We start from the raw sequence: 24,835 nt of genomic DNA, 5'->3' as shown, positions 1-24,835 counted from the left end.
AGGGGACAAAAAAAAAAAATGTCGGTATTTCTGCTCACCTAACAGCGGTCCAAATGAATCTCCTAAGTGTGAATCCACTTCCACGTAGACCAGAAAAGGATTTGTACCCCATGAAGTAGGAAAGGAAAAACAACAACACTAAAAGGGAAGAAAGGAGGGCTTGCTAATTGGCTCTGGGGCCAGTGGCTCAGGGGCTTTCACACATCATCTCTCTCCGCCCAGGCTGAGGCAGCCCTGGCTTCCTATTCTTCAGATAAGAAACCAGGATTCAGAGAGGGTTTTCAGATAAAATACAGGATGGCCCCGTCAAACTGACGACAAATAATTTTCTCAGTGTAAGTATATCCCAAATATTGTATGGGAAAGCCTTCTCCTGAAAAAATGTATTTGTTGTTTATCAGGAATTCATATTTAACTGGAACACACTTATACTAAAAAGAATTATTCGTGTTTATGTGATATTTAAATTTAACTGGGCATCCTATAATTTTATTTGCCAGATCCATGAGAATGAATGAATGGGTGAATGCATGCATGCGTGGGCCAAGACCAGTCAAACCCAGATCTGAAGCCAGATTTTACTACAGTCATTATCACACTACAGGAAGAACAGCCACTTCAAGGACTCAACCCACATGTCATAAATCTGTGTGCAATGTACACCCTTACTTCTGAAGTAAGACAAAGCCTTTCCACAGGAGAAACTGGCTGTGTACAAAACTGCAGCTTACTGTGAAGTAAAAGCCTATCAGCGTGACCCCTGGCACAGGCAGCAGTCCCGTCAGGAGTTCAACCCTGGCCAGGTAGCTCAGTTGGTTTGAGCTTTGTCCCCACACACCAAGATTATGGGTTCAATCCCCTGTCAGGGCACATGCAAGAATCAACCAATGGCTCTAGCCAGTTTGGCTCAGTGAATAGAGTGTCGGCCCAGGGAGTGACGGGTCCTGGGTTCAATCCCGGCCCTGGTCGGGACTCATGTGGGAGAGAAACATCTCACATCGATGTTTCTTTCTCTGTCTCTCCCCCGCCCTTCCACTCTGTCTAAAAATCAATTGCAAACTATCCTCAGGTAAGGATTAGCAAAACAAACAAAAAAACAAGGATTAATTAATGAATGCATAAATTCATTTGGAACAACAAATCTATGTTTCTCTCTCTCCTTTCCTGTCTCTGTCTCTAAAAATCAATAAAAAAGAGGAGGGGAAGCTTTGCAATTCGGCAACAACATATTCGATGTGACTGCTACCTTTTATCCTGCCCCTTACCTGCATAGATCATCTTAGTTTTGTCCTGGGAACTAGAGATCTTGTTTCTAATCCCATTTGGGTCTTTGACATGACCCCTCTTCAACTGTGTGTTCTCACCTGAAATGTGGGTTGACAGCCCCACTGGATAACTAAAATGCGTCCTGTGCATAGCTTTAAATTAATCAGGAAAATGTCCCATGCAAACAAACAAAAAAGATATCCTTTTGTCTCCATAGCGACCCACCTCAAGGCTTCACTGGAGGGATTACCTGTGGGTAACAGCATTCAGAGGTACAGTGGCCCTGAACATACCGCCCTTTTGTGAGTTCTCTTTTTTAAAAGTCCTGGCATACTATAGGCCATAAAATACGGAGGTGTTAACCTCACAGAGCTGGCCTGAACCCAGTGGTTCCATCCCTGCAAATTCTTCCATTCCTGCCATCATATCAGTGGGATTAGGAATTTCTCCCTTATTTCCTTCCCAAAAGCTCCTGTTATGTGGGAGCATTTGCAGCCTTTCTCCCCACGTCTGGCTTCCTGGTGGTCTTGAGGGATCTGGGAAAGTTTGCCTTCACTGGAGACTGAGTTTAGAACCAAACTTCGTGGAGGACATTCATTTAATAGATTACCTGGTCCAGACTGATAAAATGCTGACTCCTTGTAGATTTGGGTCTGGTCTGCCTGACTTGCTTTGAACCTCTTTGTCACCCAACCACTTTCCTCTCTAATCAAATGCTCCTTCAGATTGCAATTCTAGATAAATGTGAAGAACAAAGCAACAAAGAACTATTCTTACAATCAAGACATAATCTAGTCAAGTTTTAGTGGGTAGAACCCTAAATCTATAAGTCATCTCTGGGTAACTTGGGATATGTGTCCTATTTCCCAACCACTTGTCTTTTAGCCTCTTGGCCACATCAAAAATAAGCCTAGAAGAACTTATCCATCCCCGTTTGCTCAAATAGAAATAGAAAGAAAATGACTGTTCTAGAAGGTTCTCTCTGATGAACACATAGTCTTATCAATCTTTCCCAAGCTCTGTGTCTTCTGTTCCCCAGAAAGCCAGCCACATAATTCTAGAAAGAGTTACCTTTCCCAGAAACAAATATCTACTTCTTATTTCCAGCATAGCACAATTTCAGAGCACTGTGCTTACTCTCCTCTTGACTCGTCCACTTCCTGGCAAATCTGCTATTTAATCACATCACACAATTTTATTAGGAAGAAGCTGGAAGTTGAAGCATACCATCATCTGTTCTGAGTAATCCCATACATCCAGTTGGCCCTCTGATTTTCATTGGGAATTAATCCAGAGAAATCAACACAAGCATTCTGAATGAGAGAATGCTAGAAAAAGTGAACCAGATTTGGTCTTTTCTCTCTTTTTTTTTTTAAAGAACTACTTGTAAATCCAAGAACTACTTGGATTCTGCCTTCTGAGTTTCTCCTTTCTCATAAACATCCAGGCTACTAAAAAATTCACAGATTGCCAGATGGTACAACAGCAGTTCTTTGCAAAGGATCTGAGCTTTCCAGTGAACAAAGGACGCGTACTCATGGGGACAAGTGGCAACATCAGCAAAAGCTTTAGAGTGGTGAGTGTATTAGAGGAAGGAAGTGGGCTATGGAGAAGTGAGAAAATGGGCCTTTCACCTCCAGCAACTGTATTTGGCCGGGAAAACATCCCAACCACTGGTGGTGGTAGGAAAGGACATATTCAAAAGAAGTTAAAAGAAACTAGTTCAGAAACTGGGATATTTTTACAGGAAGTCACAAAATTTGACATCTGTGCCCATCTTCCCAGTTCCTGGTAGTATAGGGTGATGGAAATAATGTCCAAATTTTGGCATATAAACTGATAAATTCCCAAAAGTGCCAAAAAAAAAAAAAAAAGAAAGAAAAGAAAAGCATTCATGAACTATTGTAACTTCTTCCTAATAGTTTCCTCTAATTCTGTTCTCCATTTTCCAATTCATCCTCAAAGTTCTCTCTCCAAAATACTGACCTGACCATGAAATTTCACTACTCAAAACCCTTTGATGTCTCCCCATCACAAACAAAACAAGGTCAAAATGCTTTTGTATGGGCATGTAAAGTCTCCCAAAATCAGAATCCAGATAATCTTTCCAACTTCTATTCCCCCTTCACATATATCCATGCACTTCTAAAACTGCAAGCAGATTTAGAAAATCCTTTCCTTTCCACATGCATTTTCCTCCACACCTTCCTGCTCCTAGAATGCCCTTTGACCTCAGCTGTGTATGTCCAAGTTACAGCCATCACCCTATACACCTCTTCTTAGATTAAAAGCATCTGCCCACTTCAGATCTTCCAGAATTTTTCTCTTTACCTCTTTTATGACACATTTTACAGTGCATTGCACTTATTTTGGCATACCCTCTGGTTTTCCAACTGAACTATAAGCTCTTGATGAGAAAGCTTTGTGCCTATTCAATCTTATTATCTCTAAGAGCATCTTGCAAAGTCCATAACATAATAGGTCCTCAGTAAATACTGAGTGCCTGGCTAGTGTGGCTCAGGGGTTGAGCATCAACCCAGGAACCAGGAGGTCATGGTTTGATTCCCCATCAGTGCACATGCCCAGGTTTCGGGCTCCATCCCCAGTAGGAGATGTGCAAGAGGCAGCCAATCGATGTTTCTTTCTCATCATTGATGTTTCTTTCTCTCTTTTCTCCTTCCTCTTTCTGAAATCAATTTAAAAAAGAAAACATATAAAAAATTAATATTGAGTGACTAAATAGATTCATTCTGCCTTCCAACCCTAAATATCTGTTCTTGGTGTTATTTTATACCTACTTGCCACTGGGGAGTATGATCCCAAGCAGTTGTTAAAAAAAGTAGTTATAGCCCTAGCCAGTGCTCAGTGGTTAGAGCATCAGCCCTTGGACTGAAGGGTAGCAAGTTCTATTCCAGTCAAGGGCATACCTTGGTTGCAGGCTTGATCCCTGGTCAGGGCTTATGCATGAAACAACCAATCTATGTGTCTCCCTACATCAATGTTTCTCTCTGTCTCTCCCCCTCCATTCCACTCTCTCTAAAAATCATCTAAAAATCATTGGGGAAAAAATATCCTTGGGTGAGGATTAACAACAATGACAACAAAAAACAAAACAAGTAGTTACAGAAAAGGTCCTATATGAACTGGCAAAGGACTCAGTTATCCAAACTCTTTGATGCTTGGCAGTCTGAGATTAATCTGCCAACTTATATTTTCTGAGTACCTGTAATTACCCAAGCCACTGGGCAGACACTGGGGGAGATACAGAATAATAATTGTTATGATTTTTTGAAAGCATCTATTCCATCATGCACTATGTGGGCACCTTACATACATTAAAGTATTGCTATAACAACTCAATTATCACATAGTTAATAAATATTAGAGTCCACTTAAATGACCTGTAGTATCAAACATTCAAGAATTACAATATAGTTGGGAATGTAAGGCAAGTCCAAATAAGTAAAAACAAACAAACAAAACTAATACCCATACATCCTAATCAGAGCAAGCACATGTGACAAGCATCAAGTGAAAAGACTTTGGCTACAAAAATAGATATCTTACCCTGGCCAGAGGACTCAGTTGGTTGGAGCATCATCTCATTCACCAAAAGGTTGTGGGTTTGATTCCTGGTCAGGGCACACACCTAGGTTGTGGGTTTGATCCCTGATCAGGACGTGTATGAGAGCCAACCTGATCACTGTTTCTCTCTCACATTGATGTTTCTCTCTCTTGCTCCCTTCCTCTCTGTCTAAAAATCAATTTTAAAAAAACATATCCTCGGGTTAAGATTTTAAAAAAACACTAATGTTTTTTTTAAAAAAAAAAATATGAATATCTTTGAGAAGATAAAATCAGAACGAGGCCTTTAAAAAGGGATATGAGATATACTGGCAGAGAGTTTGGGTTGGATATTCCAGATAGAAATAAATGGTGTGTACAAAGAGAGAGAAGATGAAATATTCAAGGTCTGTTTAATGGAACAAACATTTTGATTCTGTTTGGATTCACAGAGAAGAACTAGAAAGCTGGAACCTGTCTATGGTCCACTTACCTAGTCTTCAGAACTCTTATCACAGTTTGTAAAAACATATTTCTTTGTATGATTTTTTTAAGTTGTCAACTCCATAGGAATAGGAGCCATACCTGTTCTGTTCCCTGGCTGTCTGTCAGTAGCAGAAGTTCAGAAATATTTGCTTAATAACTGAACACAGAAAAAAAATTACTAAATCGATGAATGATGGTGTGAACCAATGTATAGATGACTAAGTTAGTTTGTTTCAAATCCAAAAGCTTTGTGAGTTTAGGAAGACTGGTTCAGTAGAGTAACTGTAATTCTTAAAAACTAACCCAACCACAGAAGTGAACATCATAACTTATCAGCACCACCTCTTTAATCAGAAAAAAGGAGAGTCCTTTTCTCAAAGGAGTTCCATCTTGTTTTGACCACTCAGCTCAGGCTGTCACCCAGTGAAGTACTTCAACCCAAAGGGACATTTTTTTCTTCACCAGCAAGTAGAAGAGTCCTTTCTCCTATACCCGTGTCTCCTTGAAATGACTAAGAAACTAGCAAAGGTTTTACCAGAAAAGAAAGGAAAGAGAATATGAAAGAATGATGCATTCACTTTGGATAGATAATTTGTGTTTTCAGTGAGAAAATCTAAACCTTCCCTATGGGAATGGAATTTTCACTAAAAAGAAAAGAAAGGAAATTGCCTGGGGCCAGGCTTTTGTAGACTCTTCACAGCACTGGGCTCCCCTTCACTGAAGATGGGGAGTCTGGGCAGAGGAGGCACATATTAATAGGTTCCGTAAATTATTGATGAGCAAGGATGATGAATTAGCATGCCTGACACCCAAACCTGGGCCCTCAGCTAGAATCAGAGAATTTAGAGCTGGAAAGTAGTGTTAAGATCACCCATTAATCCAAAGCACTTCATTTGTAGACAGGGAATCGGAGGGCCCATGAGGCAGCTCCAACCTGTGCAGCATTAGGAGCTAGTTAGTGAATGATCTGGGGCCAGGGCAGGTGTCTTGAACCTAGTCCAGGGCCATTTCTACTACACCGTGATGCCTCTCTGTCACACTGGGAACTGATATTTCAACTGTCACACAGTTGAATGTGGCTTGTACAGTCTCAGAGTAAATGACACTCTGGGGACAAATGGCACACACCACTTCCCAAAGAACAGACCCCTCTCTCATGTCCCTGTCGGGAGTTCTTCTAGCCAGTGGTCGGCAAACTCACTAGTCAACAGAGCCAAATATCAACAGTACAACGATTGAAATTTCTTTTGAGAGCCAAATTTTTTAAACTTAAACTTCTTCTAACACCACTTCTTCAAAATAGACTCGCCCAGGCCGTGGTATTTTGTGGAAGAGCCACACTCAAGGGGCCAAAGATCCGCATGTGGCTCGCAAGCCGCAGTTTGCCGACCACAGTTCTAGACCATGCTCACCAGGTCTTGCCCTTCTTCAACAACTCTACATTCTGGAAAGCTTTTTCTTCTCTGCAACTTCCACCCATTGGCTACACGCCAATTTCACCACTGAAACTGGCCATGTGACTTTGGCCAAATTACCTAACTCCTTGAGACTTATTTTTTCCTCTGTAAAAATGAGAATTTTCTCAACCATTGAAGATTAATTAAGATTATCTCATACAAATTTCTTATCACAATGCCCAGCATACAATAAATGCCAATTAAAATGTTAGGTAAATGTTGAGTACTGGTCTTATCCATCCTCCTCAGAGATAGAATTCTTCGTTCAGGAGATGTCATTACTAATATATCTGACTTGTCAATTTCTGGGGAAAGGGAATGAATAGGAATGAAAACCAGCCTGAGCGGCCTACAATGGCAAGAATCTGCTGGGCTTTGTGGACGTAAATCTCACCACAACCTTGGTACTATCCAAATACTGCTTCAACGCTGGAAGAGACAGTGGGGTTACAAGCAGAATTTATGCCACAAATCAAGAACAGATTAATGTAGATCTCATTTGATAAATCAACAAAAAGAAAAACGCCAGTGTTCAGGATTAATGCATCTAAAGTCAGTCAGGGCTTTACTCTGCACAGTTATTTTCCAGAATTTCCCATCGCACAAATAACTCTTCCTGGGGTTAAGTGACACACTGGAGAGAGGAATGACCCAGAAGGAAGAGGATTCAAGCCCGCAGGACAAGGTAGTTGGTGAAGCAGAGAAAGGCAGGAAGAGGATGAGCTAGATGGCAGGGGGACATACACAAGAAGCTTGGACCAGAGGGGAAAGCATCAGGTGGAGATGCCTACCAACATGACAGCAGGAGAAAACGTCATCTAAAAAAAGAGTCATACCCATTAGGACGGTAACTACCCTATCTAATAAAAGAGTAATATGCAGATTGACCATCGCTCCAACACACAAGATGGCTGCCCCCATGTGGTCAAAGATGGCTGCCCCCATGTGGACACAAGATGGCCACTACAAGATGGCCAGCAGGGGAGGGCAGTTGGGAGGGACCAGGCCTGCAAGGGAGGGCAGTTGGGGGCGATCAAGCCTGCAGGGGAGGGCAGTTAGGGGTGACCAGGCCAGCAGATGAGGGAAGTTGGGGGCAAACAGGCTGGCAGGGGATCAGTTAGACATCAATCAGGCTGGCAGGGGAGTGGTTAGGGGGTGATCAGGCTGGCAGGCAGAAGCGGTTAGGGGTAATCAGGAAGGCAGGTAGGTGAGCAGTTGGGAGCCAGCAGTCCTGGATTGTGAGAGGGATGTCTGACTGCCTGTTTAGGCCCGATCCCACTGGACCTAAATGGGCAGTCGGACATCCCTTGAGGGGTCCCAGATTGGAGAGGGTGCAAGCTGGGCTGAGGGACACCCCCCCCCATGCACGAATTTCATGCACCGGGCCTCTAGTAAAAAATAAACAACAACAACCTAAAAACAGGAAAATAGCAAGTAATGTGGATCTGTAGAGGAATTAGAACCTGCACTGTTGGTGAGAATATAAAATGGTGTAGCCACAATGGAAACACTATGGCAGTGGCAGTTCCTCAGACCACCATATGATCCAACAATTCCACTTCTGGGCATATACAAAAAAAAAAAATGAAAGCAGAGAGACATTTGTCTACCCATGCTCATAGCAACATTATTCACAGTGGCCAAATTCTGACCCATGCTACAACATGGAGGAACCTTGGAGGATATGATGCTAAGTGAAATAAGCCTGTCATAAGAGGACAAATACTACATGGCTCCATTTACATGTGATATTTAGAGGAGTCAAATTCACAGAAGCTGAAAGTAGAATGGTGGTTGCCAGAGGCTGGGAAGAAGGGGGAATGAGGAGTTGTGGTTTAATGGTGACAGAGTTTCAGTTTTGCAAGATGAAGAGAATAGAGATGGATGGATGGTGGTGGTTGCACCACAATGTGCATATATTTAATAGCTCTGAACTGAACACTTGGTTAAGATGGCCAATTTTATGTTGTGTGTATTTTACCACAATTAATTTTTTTAAAAAGAGGAAGATAATATCAGGAAAACCCCTCATGGGCAACTAAACACCGGACATTTCTGAGTAAACCTTTTGAATGAGAGTTATTCTGTTGTTTATTTGGCTTCTTGAAAAAGAAAATGAACAAAAACACATCAGTACTTAAAATGGCCCCCATGGGAGCAGAGCTTAGAAATATAGGAGACCCATGTCCCAAGGCAAAAGACTGGGATATGTAGCATGTGAAAAATAGGTTGGAACTACTCTTTTAATAGAAAATATACTACCACTGTGCACATGGGCAGGGGTAGCCTTCAAAGATTCAAAAAGAAATACTGCCCTGCCTGCCCATCTGACTTGTAATGGGGCTGCAAGTACAGAAACCATAAGCACTTTTTCCCGCCTCACATCAATGAGATTGTCCTTGCAGTCCTCTTCCCAGGGACCACCAGGTTTTCCTAGTCCCAGAGAGTCTGTAGAGATGCAGAAGATTCCAGAGAGAGAAGAGGGTTTGAGCTAGTACAACCCATGAAAAAAAGGTTGAATTAGAGCTTCCCTCTGAAACCACAAAATGTACATCAGTGTGAGCCTTTTGTTAAATTTACCACACACAGGTCTTTATGGGTTAGATTTAGGTGGATCACCACAGTAAGGATTCTGTTTTCATTGTTGTTTTTGTTTTGGTCTGTTCTATTTTGTTGAGTTTTCTCCAGATAGGGACTTTGGAATTTTACACTAAAAGTTAATAAGTCCCCCCCCCCTCCGCCCCCCGTTTATGCACACACATATCCTATATAATAAAAGGGTAATATGCAAATTGACCCTAACGGAAGAATGACCAGAACGACCGCTTGACCAGTCACTATGAGGCACACTGACCACCTCTTGATCCCTTTCCCTGGCTGGCAGGCTCCAATCGCCTGATGGCCAGCCACTGCGGGGGAGGGGCCAGCAAGCGGGCGGGAACAGCCAACCTCTTGGTCCCTTCCCCCTGGCCATCAGACACCAATCACCCAATGGTGAAGGGGGAACCAGGGGTGGATGGTGGCAGGGGGAGGGCAGCTGCGGGCAGCTGGGGAAGATGGCCCTGATCGCAGGCCAGGCCTAGGGACCGTACCCACACACGAATTTTGTGCACCAGGCCTCTGGTTTATGTAGAAGAAAGACTCTGCTCAAGGCTATGATTCACAGCAAGTGCTGCTGGCCTGGCTTTTGGGAGAGGGGTGTGGCTGCCCAAGAGTTCACAAAAGCACGCTGAAAAGACAACTGAAATTTAAATTTATGTTTTTAGAGAGATCAGTCAGGGAGTAATTTAGTGGGGAAAAAGAATTCCTAGTTTGGGGCTAAGTCTTAGGAAAGGGAGAACTAAGTCTCTATGGGGGCATCCTATTGTAAAATCCAATAATATTCAATTAAGGGGCCACACGGTAGCAAAAGCTATTTTTTTTAATATTTCAAGCAGCCTGTTAGAAACTGACTATCTGCTCAGGATGTGGTCACACAGGCTAAGTGAAAGGTCAAGTTGTTTTCTGGCTGAGCTGGAAGTCTATCATGTCAGTGGGTAACATGACATATCATGTCTCACCAGGACCAAAAACTCTGGTCTGTCATTGATGAGATCAAGGGCATTTCTGGGATGAGATTCTTCCTTCCCATTCTAGTACATGTCTTCGATTAATAAAAATGGATTTACAACTAAATTAGCACTTGCTAACTGCATTTTGGCAGGCAAAATTTTGCAAAACTCCGGATTCACCAAGGGAAAAAATAAAGAAGTCTTGGGTGATGAAAAGTTGGGGAACCACTCTTGAGCCTTCTCATCCCCTCCCCCAAACAGGCACAATTCTGGGGAATAAAGTTCCCTGGGGCCAGAGTGGAGCGTGCCTGTTGTGTGAGAAAACTCAGGGAGAGGCAGTGTAAATTAACTGCATCTGGCCAGACTGAGCCAGGAGGGGGAGGAGATAATTAGCTGGCATTGTAGGAACAAGGGCAAAGAAGAGAGTCCTATGTTTACGCAGAGAAAATCCAAAATAGACTACTTTGCACCCATTTGGTGTTCATGGGTGATCTCGACATCTCCAAGTCAGTAGGCGTTGAATCCAGGGACTGGCTGCACAGCTCAGCCAAAGCTCTCATGACACCCATCCCTCCTTCAACAAATGGAAACCTGGCTGCATCCACTTTTGCTTCCACAAATGAAGGGAAGAAGGCGAAGGCACACCGAAAAGACATTCAACAGCAATAAAACAAGATTCTGGTGAAGGAAGAACCTCTTCCAACAAAAGACCTACAATGAGCAAAACAAATAAATGCGTCTGTTTGTGATAAAATGCTTTCTCTAAAAACCTGGTACTGGTCAATTTACAGTGCCCTTTCGCATGTTATGTGTGGACACAAAACATTTCGGAAGTAACACATATTTCAAGTGATGCCGAGACGTCACTGGGCTGTTTTATTGTGCATAGGACAGTAAAAGTAAGTGCCACAGTCACATAAAGCTCCATAATACAGCAGCCAAGATGCAGTTTCCACCTCCTCAGAAGAATTTAAGGCATTCTAGCACCAACAACAAAGGCACCAAATATGAAAATATTTTCTCCCATAAATGCAAAAAGACTACTTTTTTTTTTTGTATCTGTAACATGTGTATTGCATAGGGAGAAAACACAGCATATTCAGCTTTATCCGTGAGTACAGGTCTATGTTGTTTCTTGCAGGAAGAGCTGCTGCTAAGCTCAGAGTCATTAGGATGTGTGCTTACGAGATGCAAGATGCAGGTGAGCATTTACAGGTTTGCCAATATTTCTAAAGCTGATCTAAGGGGTGTTTATTGCAAGAAAAGATGTAACAATGAGGAGGAGGTTAGAGTGCCTTCCTAAAAGGACAGCAAAAGTTCGTGGAAAAGACTACATGAAGATTAGAAAGCTCGGGGTACACGCTGGAAGGACTGGATTTGTGTCCAGGCTACTCTTATATCCTTCAAACTCCCCCAGAGGATCCCAAGGCCATCCTGGGAAGCTGGGAATGGACGTCCCATGCAATCAGCACACCCAACTCACATAAGTTAGGACAGAGAGGGCTGGGAGAAGGTGCTTGTGGCAGTGAGAGGAGGTAAGGATAACTGTTTCTTTAGAGCCAGCTCTGCTCCAACCAGCTGTGCGAACATGGGCAAGACATGTCACCATTCCTGGGTTCAGTCTCTTCCTCTAGTAAATGGGAAAGATGGCTGACTCCAAAGAGCTCTTACAACTCTTTAAATGTAAGCTTCTATGCACTTTCAGGGGGAAAAAAATCTATACAGCTCCTTAATATTGGTCTCACCTGAACCTCCTAAGATGGCAGTGACCATACACATCTGGCAAACATTTTAAGCCTGCCTGTCATCCTCTCCCAAGCATCTCAGAGAAGACTGCAGAACTGTCATGGCTCTTTCTGGCTTCCTGAAGCCTACAGAAGCAGGCAGTACCCTCCAACTCTTCTCCCACTGTACCATTAAAGAACAGAAGTGCCGAGTGCTTTGTCCAAGGTCAGAAGCTAGGACAGAATCAGAACTCCAGCCCCCTCGTTCCTAGGACTATGCTATACTTTCCACGAAGAAACCAAGCTGGGTTTCTGGGAAGAATGCCAGAGGTTCCATTCTCCCAACTGAGGATTCACTGGGATATTGGAATAACAACTTTGGAGACTGTGGTCTCTCCAATCCATTTCAGGACCTGGCTAGAAACACGAAAACCCAAAGAAAGAAGCAATAGGGAATTATTCCGTTTTTTAATGAAAGAGAAAAAATTAGGGGTGGGAATATGGGATTTCTTAAAAATTACATGATTGCTGGAAGTTAATTTGGTATTTCTTCATTGGTTTATAAGTTCTGTTTCCAATCACAAAAACAGACAGCTGAGGATGCCTAACTCACATTTCAATGAATTAGCATCTTGTCCCAGAGAATCTTATCCACTCTGAATATAACACGGGACCCAGAATGCAATCCTCTGCGGTAGAAAGGAATCTCCCTCAACGCAATAGAGAGCTTGTCATAATCCCCTAAACCGTAATCTAAACTGGAAGTCGTCAAGCCCAGCAGCAATCACTGAGAACCATACAGGGCTTGCCACTTCACTTGGGATACATTGCCTCCTTCAGCAAACTGATTGAGGTTCTGCCCTGCCAGACAGGAGAGATGGCATCTCCTACCATCCATGCCCTCCCTAGTAGGCTGAAGCAAGTGCACCTGGGAAAGAATCCAGGTAGATTTAGAGACATAAGTTCAAAAAGGAAGGTTCTGACTTCTTCCAAGAAAGGCCAACCAGAACAAGAAAATGCATGTTGAACTAGCGTTCAATGCCTTGAAGGTAACATGAAACCAACCTTACAGCAAAGCCCAAGTGATCAGTGCTCAGCGTTGAGATTCATAAAGGAAATGATTTTTTTTTAAATCACTTTTTCCCCCTACCTGTCGATGATGACAGGGTCTGAAGGAGTCTCATTTCGGTTTCCACAGCTTTTCTTTTCACAGCATCGACTGTAGATGGGGAAGGAACCAAAAAAGTAAAAGAAATTTGTTAAAAGCAATTAAAAAAACAATAAGCATACAATGTAGGAACGTTCACAAAAATTAGTATGTCCTGGGTAGCCTCTTCACTCTCAGCTGCTTGAGAGCAGAATTTATGGCCATGTTTAAAAACAATAGTGAACTTGAAGCCCAGAGACACTCATTAAATTCTCACTCTGTGACTTATAAACCGGGTAATTCTTAGCAAATCACAATTTTCCCAAGAATCGTTTTTGTAATCTGAACCATGGACAGCTGGATTTAAAAATCTATAAGGTTATTTCCAGCTCAGTGTTGAATGATTTTAATGACTATATATTTTAGATCTTTGTGTCTTAACAAATATTTAGAGAAAGAAGGGAAAGGAAAATGTATAAAATAGCTACCTGGATTTTTATCAGCCTTATTTACATAACATCTTTCTCCAGAAAACTCAGTGTACTTTATAAACATTTATGCCTTCATCCATTTCCATCCTTTTCTAAATATGAAGGAGGAAGAGCAGAACTATGGTGTGTGTTTTAAAATTGGAAGAGAATGAGGCAGGGAGCTGTAAAGTTATAGCTCCAATCCTTTTCACCACGTCATGGAACAGAAATGGGCTGGATGCACAGTTCCCATCTTGAAAACACTCCCTCCCAAAACTTGCACTTGGATGATGCTGGAGAATGCACAGGAGAAAGAAGAGGTCCTAGAACAATTGCAATAGGTAGGAAGTACTCAGAAGGTCCTTTGACTTTGCAGAAGTAAAGCACTCCAAGCAAAGGGCCCTGCAGGGGAGAGCTAGACAAATGTAAAAAGGGCGAAGGCGGCTTGGTGGTGGAGAAGCAATGGAACACTACCTCCTTGAGTTGCCCTAGTGTGCTTGTCAAGACCACAGACTTCTGAATACCTCTCAGCTCACTCCAGCACATGGCCCAGCACTGACTATCACCCTGACAGGGCTTATATGAAAAGCATTATCGCCCTGACCAGTTTGGCTCAGTGGATAGAGCGTCAGCCTGCGGACTTAAGGGTCCCAGGTTCTATTCCAGTCAAGGGCATGTACCTTGGTTGTGGGCACATATCCAGTAGGGGGTGTGCAGGAGGCAGCTGATCGATGTTTCTCTCTCATCCATGTTTCTAACTCTCTATCCCTCTCCCTTCCTCTCTGTAAAAAATCAATAAAATATATTTTTAAAAAAAATAAAAAGAAAAGAAAAGCATTATCGTCCCCACTGGTTGGAGACTATGTCTAATAAGGCTTAGCAATAATAAAATTACAGGTAAGTGCGGTCCTTCCCTGATAGTTCCTCTGTAGCTTAAGGTTGGTATGGCCCAATAGAACAAATGTTAACGTGGGAATCAGGGCTCTGGCGCCTAACCCAGCTCTGTCCCAAACCAGCTGCCTGAATTTAGTCTAATCTCTTTAACCCCTCTGGGGTTTGCCTCCCTATATATAAAATTAAAATGTTGGGCTAGATTATGTCCAGAGTTCCTTCTAGTATAAGAAGTCCAGGAGGCTATGGGATTCCCTGAGCACCCTCCAAAAGTGATGACAGGGTAAGGAAAAGAGGGAAGCCACGTGGCAGCAGGAACTCAAAGGCCTAGCACAGCCCAGGGGTAAATTCACTGTCTGATTCTCTGCAGTGCTTTCACCACCTCGGATCCTCCACAGAATTACCAACAAACCAACAAACAAACAAAGAACTACTTTACAACTTTTTAAATCCATCTCTCTCGGGCAGGGGCATGCGGATTGTTTAGTGAATAATTTTACCATTCTCAAAAAGTAGAATATACTTGAAAGATGCCAAAAAAATAACTTTCACTAAATGGGCGCAATGAGGTTTTAAGAAATGTAATCACATTAGTCAGAAGTAAAAGAAAAAGTGTCTCAACTTTCTTAAGTACCAGAGCTGGCCCCTGGGAATTTCGGAAACAATATTTTGCCTTTGAAATTATGTTAGGTCTCAACTTTTAAAATTTCAGTCCATCCCAAGATTAACACCAACTAAAAATGCTGACCAGCTGCTCTCCCCCCTCCCAGAGCTTGTGTCTTTCTTCCCAACTCCTGCCCCCACCCATTTCTGTCTCCCACCTCTCCTTCTGCAAAGGGGCTTCTGTCAATGGCATACCTTTGCAGTTCAGGCAAACCTTTTTCCTTAGCCACACAATTTCAAAAGCCCCATCCATGCTAGTTACCTAAAGCCTTCTACCTCGACTCCCCTTTGACATCACCAGCATGTCAACCTAACCCAAATGTGTGTTTGATGCCGTGCACAATTTAATTCCAAGAGCGCACGCTGCTAGAACGTGCCAATCTGTTTAGTTTGAGAGGGGATGATTTCGAGGAGGCTGAGTAAGTTTGCAAAATTGCTCAGCTGAATTCAGCTGCTTTCCATGGGGAGTTTCTCTGGAGGAAAAGAAAACAGATAAAAATGTAAGCCTGGTGCCAGTGTAATACAATGTGGGGATTCGGCTCGGGGAAGGAAATGATATTTAAAGAAAATGCAGAGAGATTTCAGGACCCAATCTTCTCTTTTCCAACAGTCACATATTTAAGTATAATCTCTAATGTTAATAGCACAGAAAAGATGTAGAAGGCAGTTACTTGGCTGTTGCACTATAAAAATAAAGGTATAAAAATAATAGGAGTGGACTGTATTTGCCCCATTAGAGCCCTTCTTAGAATTTCTCCGGGTTAGCCAAAGCTAATTTTCTTTTTCTTTCCTTTTTTAAAGAAAAAATTCTCATCAAGATGTCCTAGTTATTCTTCATTTGGCTGCTTAAATGGCATTCGGTCATCACGCCAGAATATTAAGACAAGCAAAGGGGAGTGGAGAGTGGAGAGTGGAGGACATTCATGAACCACATTCCCTACACAATCGCTCTGGGCCCAGGTGTGTGGATAGTTGAGAGAAGGAACTGGGTCCCTGAATTGCACAGATAACAAACTTCAAGTTCAGCTTCTTTAGCTAAAGAGGCTGTTAGGGTTATTTCCCAGCAAGCAAGTCTGTAAGTCTGAAGGTCTTGTTCAGTGAACAAGACTATAAAAAAAAAAAAGAAAGAAAGAAAGAAAGAAAGAAAGAAAGAAAGAAGAAAGAAAGAAAGAAAGAAAAGGAAGAGAAGAGGGGGGGGAATTGAACAAAGAGAAGAGGGAACTGAACTTGGCCCTAGGTTAAGAATGTGGTCCTAACTACCACGGAGAGGCTCAGAAGTGCCCCTTTTTCCTAATGAATAAAAATGAAAGCTCTTCCTCTATCCCTCTGTTTGGCTTGGCTTGGTTTATTTTATTCTAGCACTTATTTGGAGAACCTTTTACCTGAAATACTCTCAATTCGTTAACAGGCCTCTTTCATCCTCCCTATCTTTTCATGGAATCTTGAGAGGGAAAGAGAAAAAAACAAAACAAACAAACAAAAACAAGTTGGGGATAGGGGTTGGGGGAAATGAGAAATGTTATCCCAATCCTGAATCTTCCCTGAATTTTTCAGGAAAGGGGAAAGAAAGGGGCCGGGGGAGGTGGGAGGGGTGCTGGAGGAGAAAAGGCCCGGCCATGGACCCAGGGTGTCCAGTCAGCCAAACTCCTGCTCAAGACAAGTGGATGTGCCCTTTCCCCTCCGAAATGGTTTTTAAAATTCAACCCTCAACTTTCAAAAATCTGTCTCTAATTTCAAACTCAAATAAGCGCACAGCATGGTGGCTTTTGTTTTGTTTTCTTCTCCCCAACTCCTCCCTGCGATTGCATAACAAAAGTGTCTAAATTCACACCATCTGGCCGATAAAGACACTGGCCCCACTGCCCGGCTGGCCCATCTGATTAGGGCCCTGTCTAGCCTGCGCCTTGTGGCGAAAAGTCACAGCTGTGGGGTTTGCTCGCACTCAATACAACTCTGTTATTAGCCAGCTGTAGGCCTGGAGACGACTTCTGTTCAAATTATAATATCTTTTAACCCTCTGAGCATCTGAGGGCAGGGGTGGCTGGCAGCGACATAACAACTAGATTTCTCCTCGCTAATAATTGTCAAAATGGACTAAAGCAGGGAAGAAGGGAGCAGAAACAGTTGGAGAAGGGAGAAAAAAAGTTATTCTTAACGATATCAATATCGTTTCCTTCCTCAAAGCTAAACGCTCATGTACGGGCTTTTTTTGACTACAGATTACAAAACATAAAACCATGCAGGGAAATTCCCAGGTAAACCCCAAAACACTCACCCCACAAATGAAACCGGGTGCCCGAACCATTGAGAACTGGGCATCTGAATCATCCCTCAGTCACTGACTGCTATAACTGACTCTTAAAATGTGGGAGAAGGAACTTTTTTCTCCCTAACTGCAGAATCAGTCAGCTCAGACTGACACATTGCATCCAACATTTGTTACTACCCTGGTTCGTCTACACACACACACACACACACACACACACCAAAACAGTACCCATCCAATGGATCATTTATTTACCCATTAATTAATATTTGCTTTAAATTTTAGTTAGGAAAAAAAGTAGCGAGCATCTCTTCCCAGGTCTCAAATACAGAGAAGTTACAGTACATTAAATTTTTATATTGTGTTACTAATGCAGACTAAACTAGAGGCTTTAAAAATTGATGCTGCTACTTAAACAGCATAAAATGAGGAGGATTTGATTGGGCTTAAAAATAAAAATGTCAGCTTTAAATACCACTGGATGGGGCGTGCAAGTATTCTTTAAAATGAGAGGTATAATTCATCAGACAACGGGCCAATTTGGGGCTTCCTTTTCTTTTAAGAAGATAATCTCTCCAAACAAAGACATTTAAAAGTATAGAGAGAAATTAAAAAGCACCCGTCAATTAGCCACCTGAATCAGTGTTCTGACTAGTTAGTCCAGTTATTACATGCAAGTTCATCTTGCAATTGTATTTTCTTTCTAAATGGATCTAGGAAGGGGCCCTGGGATGACGAAGTGGGTGTCTGCTTACTCCAACGCCCTGTGCCTCACCCAGCTACTCAGGCAAGGAAGCCAGGACCCCTCCGCTCTGGCAGAGCTCAATCTTGCATTTGGCAAAGTTTGTTTTTCTAATACTTGGTCAAAACCAAAACAAACATGTCAAATGGTTATGTTTCTTCCTGACTGGGGTGTGAGGGAGACAGCACTGCCAGAAGCTGACCATAAAACAGTCCGGGCTACCTCAGCCACGGCCTCCAATTACCCCAAACTGGCAAGTCTGGAAGTTGGAAGACATTTACAGAAGCAATCGCGCGGCGAGGAAGCATTGAGGCTTTCTCTCGGATCAGAAATTTTGGAGGAAGAAAAAAACGTGTGTGTAACAAACATTTACGTTTTTAGAGTAAAATCACCACCACTTCCCAGAGTTTCCTTTTGATGGAAAACTCTCCTTCGCTAAGGGATCCTCAACACCTGAAAAAAAACAACTAGGAACTCAATAAACATTTGTTAAAAGAAAAAGTGTGTGGGTGAATTTCTTCTAATTGTTTTATTTTCTTCTCATCAAGCAGAAGACTCAACATGGAATGGATCCGTCTCTGCAAGAAGATGGGGAAAGGTGCAGAAATTCCAGCACACAACTTAGCCGGGAGAAATTCCTCTCACAACTTAGCCATGAGAACCCAGCTGTTGCTCCAAACCCAGCTCTCCTGGATGGGGTCCTCTCCCACCCCTCCCATCATGGGGGGTGAACCCCTCCGATATTTCTCCCCATGGTTCCTCCTCACCTAAGAAACTCCTCGGACATGAGAAATCGCTGGAGAAGCAACATCATGGAAGAAGAAAACGCTTTGGCATCATATACACGTGCCTCAGGCGGGGTGCCCCGGAAATGGGCTGCTGGACTCTCTGGTGGTCCTTGCCCAGCCTGCGAGTCTTCAGTGCTTTGATCTTGAACGTGTGACCCCTACTTGGAAATCTACCCCGAGCTTGCCAGACCGGTGGGAGTGAGCCTGGTGTAGGGAAGCCCCCATTCCAAACTTGGCTGGGGGCTGCCCGTGCCTCCCTGAGCTGCCACCGGCGGCTGGACAACAGAAACTGTCCAGGGCGGAGGGAGAAAACTTCCCAGACGCCTGGGGACGGAATCCTGCGTGGTTCTGGTGTCCTTTCCGAGATGCTCTGAGAATCTGGCCTTGAGTAAAGAGAAGTTCTAGTGACTCGGCCTCCCTCCCTGCGCACCGTCACTCCTGCACATCGCTGTGGGGGGCGTCCCTGAGCGCAGAGGCCCGTTCCCCTGCCCAGCGTGCTGGCAAAGCCCGCGGGTCAAAGCAGCTCTTACCTGCACATGACTTCGTGTGTCAGGAGAACTCGGCACATTTCCGGATTCTTATTTTGTCCCTCGTAAGCTATGGGCTGCGGAAGGAGGCAAGGGCAAGAAGGGAAGGTGTGAGGGGAGTGAGGAAACAAGGAAAAGGGGACTTGAGAGCCAGCACAGAATCCGTCTCCCTCTCTCTCTGCCCACCACTTCATTAGTTGTGCCCACGGGAAGCACAGACCCCAAGCTGTGGCCTGACTAACTCAAGCGAAATAATCATAGACAAGTTTGCCCCGCGGGAACGTATTTCTTGCAAAAGGCAATGTTTGGGGAACCGACTCTCCCAATAATTGCTTTCTCCCTTCACCACTTTGCTCACTTCCCCACCCAGAAAGAAACAGAACCTTTGAGGAGAGAGGGGGAATTTTTTGTTCATAGCGAACAAGGTGCGAGTTGATGTTCAAGGGCATGTGAAGTCTGACCCAGGAACGGGTGGAGGGTGGGGGCAGGTCAGGGAAAGGTGGGGGGAGGTCGGAGGGGGCCCTGCAGAGGAGGAGCCCAGTGGACGGCGGGGCTCACCTGCTTAGTGACCGAGTCAATGAGCCTGACGTACAGGTCCTGCTCCGTGCGGACACCTGTGGGGAGGCGATGGGCACACCGTAAGGGCCCAGGAGCTTCTCCTGGGGAACCCCCAACGGTCCCTGCTGTAGGCCCAGGCCCAGGAAGCTGCCCAGGGCTGCCCGCAGGCTGAAAGGTCCTGGGGGCAAAGACCACCCTCCACCCCCACCCTCCCCATCCCCAGGGCCCTGACCGAGCCTCCCCAAACCCTGCTCTCCCGAGACCCCCGAGACTGCCTGCAAGCCACCTGGACAAAGGTCAACTGCTTTCCTTGAAGGGGCCTGTGTGGCACCTGGACACAGAGGGAGGGGGGCGCTCACCGTTGCTATAGAGGAGCTGTAACTTGTAGTGGGTGCCATTGTTGGTCTTCTCGTTGCCTTGTTCCTACAAAGACAGGCGGTGATGGAATCCCTTGCTTTGGAGCCCCCGGATGAGGGAAAGAGGAGAGAGCGAGTCCCTACACCGCCTCCCGCGGCCTTTCACCCCTCCACCAGGCCGCTTTGACGACTCCAGCTCAGCCCCGGGTCAAAGGGCAGGAGCTTCTGCTGAAGGACCACCGCCAAACCTCGCCAAGGCCCCGCCACTTGACCCTCTCCAAGCCTCTGTCTCTCTCCCTTAGAAATATCCTCAGGAGTGCGACCCTCTGAGGCCCAACCAGTCCCCACCCAGCCCACCCAGCTGCCCCGAGGAAGTTGCAAGTTCCCTTAGCCAAAGGGGAAGGGGTCTGTCCTATGTAAGAGCTACCTTGGCCCTGCCCCACAGGCCCAGCGCCTCCGGCCAGAGCTGCAGGGACGGGCCAGGCGCTGGAGGGACCTCTGGGGCGCCTGCTGAAGCTCCCATCGTGCAGCTGAGGAGACCGCGGCTCCGAGAGCCAGAGACTTTCCCTGCGTCTCACCTGGGCTTCCTCTGAGATCAAAGGCAGTCCCCAGCCCGGCCCGGGTGGGGAGCGGTGCGCAGGGAGCCAGAGTGGGAGAGCAGTGGCAGCGAGGGGGGCCGGCCGCTCTGGGTTCCACCGGGTACCCACCCGCTCGGCAGGAACCAGCAGGTGTAGCATCACCAACATCCCCCGGAGCAGGCAGCGGGGCCGGGGATACCTTTAAACTGCCCTCTCCTGGGAGGGGGCGCTGGCTGCGGTCTGTGCAGCACCAGGTTCTGCTCATGCCCCGGAGCCACCAGCCCCGCAGCCGGCAGCGCACCGGCGGCGGCGGGGCGCGAGGTGTGGGGAAAGCGACTGATGGAGAGGCTGCGAGTGAGAAGCCCCGCTTTCCCGTCCCTGACGCTGTGACAGATGGAATCCTAGCGCTTGGCAAGGAGGCGGTGACCGGGCCGGCGGGGAAGGGGCCTCCGCTTACCTTGTCGTTCTCCACGAAGTCCACGAAGGCCGTGCGCTCGATCTCCACCGGCTGCCCCTGCCTGTCGTAGAGCGCCAGCACGAAGTGGAAGAAGTTGGACTTCCGCAGGTTGGAGGGCGGCTGCTTCTCAAAGTGCGCGCGGGACAGGGCGACTCCGCTGCGGGGAGGCACGCGGGACGGGACGGCGGGCGCGGGAGGAGAGAAGGACACGAGGTTACCCCACGCGCCCGCGCGCCACGGCCGCGGCTCAGGGGCCGGGCCCAGGTCAAGAGTTCCGGGCCCTCAGCCCCCTTTTCAAATCGGCTTCCGAGGAGGAAGGAGACTCTTGAGAGGAGTCGCAGGGGCTGAGCGCGGGCCGGGGCGCACTGTCCGGCCTCTAGGGGAGCCCGGAGGAGCCCCAGGCGGGCCCCACTCTGGTCCTGCCCGGCCGCCCTCATCTATCTCATCCGGTGGGTGGCGGGGGCCGCCGAATGGGTCAAACGTCGGAGCTGGGCCCAGGGTTTGGGGAATACGCGCCTCCTTACTTCTAAAGACGTGACCCTTTTCCGTTATCTTTTCTAGAGCTACCTGTGCGAGTGCTACTGCCCATAACCCTCCACACACACACACACACACACACACACACACACACACACACACACGCCAGCGCTCTCGGAAAGGCCGGTGAGAACCCTCAGGCCCGCAGGCAGCCCAGAGCCCACGCCTGGGTCCGACAGGGAGAGGCCTCGCCTCCTGTTTCCCTCGCTCTTCCGAAAAGCTGCCAAGCACCAGGGCCGGGCGGCATCCCCGAAGCCAGCCCTAAGGAGCGCGGGCCACCGGAGCGACCTGATCCCGGGGACCCGCCTCCCAAACTGCTAAGCTTGGAGGAGCCAGAAGGTGAGGACGGGGGCAGACAAAGTCCTCGCCTGGGGCCCAGGGCAGCCCCGTTCCGGCCGCGTGTGCGGGCGGCGCCAGCCAAACCCGCGGACCGCGAAACCCTTTTTGGAGGGCCCGAGGGGCTCCCCGGAGGGCACTGAGTGTGTGCACACACCTCTCCCTGCCGACCGGCGCCGGCCGAGAACGCACTGGCCGCCGGATACCATTCGTCGGGAGCCGGGCCGCGCGCGCAGACGGCCGCAGCTGCCCCGCGGCGCTGGGCTCGGCGGGCCTCCCGCCCCAGGGCGCGAGCGCGTCTCCCTCCTTTGAAGGGCGGAACACTTCCCCGGGAGACCCCGCTCCGGCTGCCTGCTCCCATTTCAGTGAGTGTTTGATCCGAGGACAGGAGGAAGGTAGGGTGGTGTCTTTAAGGAGCTGGACTAAGGACGCACGGCTGTGCGGAGCTGCCTGCTTTCCCTCGGCCCCGCGGCCCCGCGAGCCCAGACGGCGGCGGCGGCGGAGAGCGGCTGCCGCGGGGCCGCGGGCTTGGACGCGAGGGAGGGAGCCGCCTCCGCCCCGGCTCCGGAGCAGAGCGGTGCGAGTGTTGCTTCCTCTCCTCCAAGGGCGGCAGCTGGTTCGCTCTACCCGGGACACCAGGAGCCGTGGCCTGCTAAGAAAGGAGGAATTTCTAGGCGACACGTCGGGGCGTAGAGGGGGTGGCCAGGAGAGTGGATGGGGAGGCTGGAGTCGTGGGAAGAAGGTCGTGGGCTCCTTGGGGTAAGGTGTCTTTCTCTTGCAGACAAGGACGTGGGGACCACCGATTCCAGCGCAGCAGTGATGATGAGGGAGGGGAACCGGAATGTCTTCCCGGGGTGGCCCTCCAGACCAGGCGTTCACCCATCTCAGCACGCGGACGCTTGGAAACTCTCAGCTCCTGGGAGCAGCAACACTAGAGGTTGGCGATGCCCAGCGTTGGCGGCCAGCTCCTCTCCTCGCCTTCCTTCTCCAGCAGTTCCTTCTACGGTTACTCCTTCGCCTTTTTCTCTCGGATTTCTTCTTTCCCCTCGCCCCGCCTCGATACTTCTGGCCCACCGTTCTATCTCTGCGCCCGGACCCTCCAGCCAGCCCCCCGCCCACCCCGAGCTGCGAGCCGCTTTGCCTTCCCGGGAAGCTGATCCGGTCTGTCCGGCTCCTCTCGCCACCGCCGCCATCTGCCCGCTAGGCTCCCGGCCTCCCGGAATCGCCGGGCAAGATGCGGCCGAAGCGGCGCCTCCAGGAATCGCCGGGCTGGATGCGGCAGGAGAGGCGCTCGCAGGCGGCTGTGCGGAACCGGCACCCGCGGGGAAGCCGGCTCTCCCGCGGCCGACCCTGCCAGCTCCGGTCCTCGAGCTCCACTCCAGACCGGCCCCTCCGCGCGGGGCTAGGGAGCGAGCTGCGAGGCGTAGGATGCTACTTGGTTCATTTTTCCTCCCAAAACGTGGGGAAGGAGCGGGGGAGACACACCACGACCCAGGCGGTTCAGAAACCCCGGTATTAGCTGCGGGGTGAGTGTTCCCCAGACTGCAGCGACCTGCGTGCCCCGGGGCGAGCCCCAGCGCGCGGGGCCAGGGCGACAGATGCGGGGGAGAGAGAAAGAGACAGAGCGAGCGAGCGGGAGGAGGGGGGGACGGAGAAACACAGAGACGGTGGGAGAGCGAACGAGCTAGAGACTTTGAGAGCATAATAATTGTGCGACCGTCTGGTTACCTCTGCGCCGCGACATTGGCGTCCACCACGCCGACATTCCGGACCCAGGACCTGACCGAATCCATCTCGGCGCTCAGTGATTTCTCTTTCAGAGCTGGCCCTCTTCCTAAAGTATCTTGAATCCCAAACATTTAAAAAGTGTGATCTGTCTCTTTAAAAATAAGAGTTACCACACTGTCCTTACTGCTCCCAACGTTGCCACCGAACGGTTTCCTCCAAAGCAATCCAAAAAAAAAAAAAAAAAAAGGGACCAAGTACTGAAGTTTGAGTCTCTCTTGAAAAAAAAAAAAAAAAAGATAACCCGTCCTTTGCTTCACGCGTGAGGTGCGGATTGGTGCAGTCAAAGTTTAGGTTTTATCCTCCACAAGTTCAGATCTGCCACCTCGGGTCCTCTGTCCTAGGTCGCACGCATCCTTCCAGCGGCAGCGCTGCCTCCAGAAAGTGATCACAATTTAGAAGCATCACCTGTTCTGGGAGAAACAGGAGGAGATTGATGACTGCCTAATCTCTCCCTTTCCTCCTGGTCCCCCACCCTCCCGGCTCCCCCCCCACCGCTGCAATTTAGGAAAGAAAAAAAAAAATTCCCAGCAGGATCAGTTGTAAAAAGAAGGGGAAGACCCGGAGCGGAGAGGAGGCGGTGGCTGCGAGCACCTCGGAGCCGGGCTGCCGCCGCGCAAGGGCCCCATGAATGGGTTACTACGGCCCTGGCCGCGGGAGGCGGAGCCGCGGCCCGATAAGGAGCC

General features: G+C 47.5%; 1 protein-coding gene across 8 annotated transcripts in view; it reads right to left on the bottom strand.

The window, feature by feature from the left end:
- Nucleotides 1–24,267, bottom strand: part of EBF2 (EBF transcription factor 2) — a 200,905-nt gene extending 176,638 nt beyond the window's left edge. For 7 of the 8 annotated variants that reach the window (XM_054716793.1, XM_054716795.1, XM_054716792.1 and 4 more), the window contains exons 1-6: nucleotides 24,093–24,267; nucleotides 21,492–21,648; nucleotides 20,460–20,523; nucleotides 20,101–20,156; nucleotides 19,546–19,619; nucleotides 13,199–13,267 (exon numbers count right to left, since the gene is read on the bottom strand). In XM_054716793.1, the coding sequence (XP_054572768.1) occupies nucleotides 13,199–13,267; nucleotides 19,546–19,619; nucleotides 20,101–20,156; nucleotides 20,460–20,523; nucleotides 21,492–21,648; nucleotides 24,093–24,223 (551 nt within the window). In that variant the 5' untranslated portion in view covers nucleotides 24,224–24,267. The remainder of the gene's footprint in view (nucleotides 1–13,198; nucleotides 13,268–19,545; nucleotides 19,620–20,100; nucleotides 20,157–20,459; nucleotides 20,524–21,491; nucleotides 21,649–24,092) is intronic. The other variant, XM_054716794.1, reaches the window with a different exon arrangement.
- Between the last annotated feature and the right edge of the window lie 568 nt (nucleotides 24,268–24,835).

Source organism: Eptesicus fuscus, chromosome 6 (genome assembly GCF_027574615.1).
Source record: "Eptesicus fuscus isolate TK198812 chromosome 6, DD_ASM_mEF_20220401, whole genome shotgun sequence".
Taxonomy (NCBI): Eukaryota; Metazoa; Chordata; class Mammalia; order Chiroptera; family Vespertilionidae; genus Eptesicus; species Eptesicus fuscus.
This window is presented reverse-complemented; position numbering and strand designations above follow the sequence as displayed.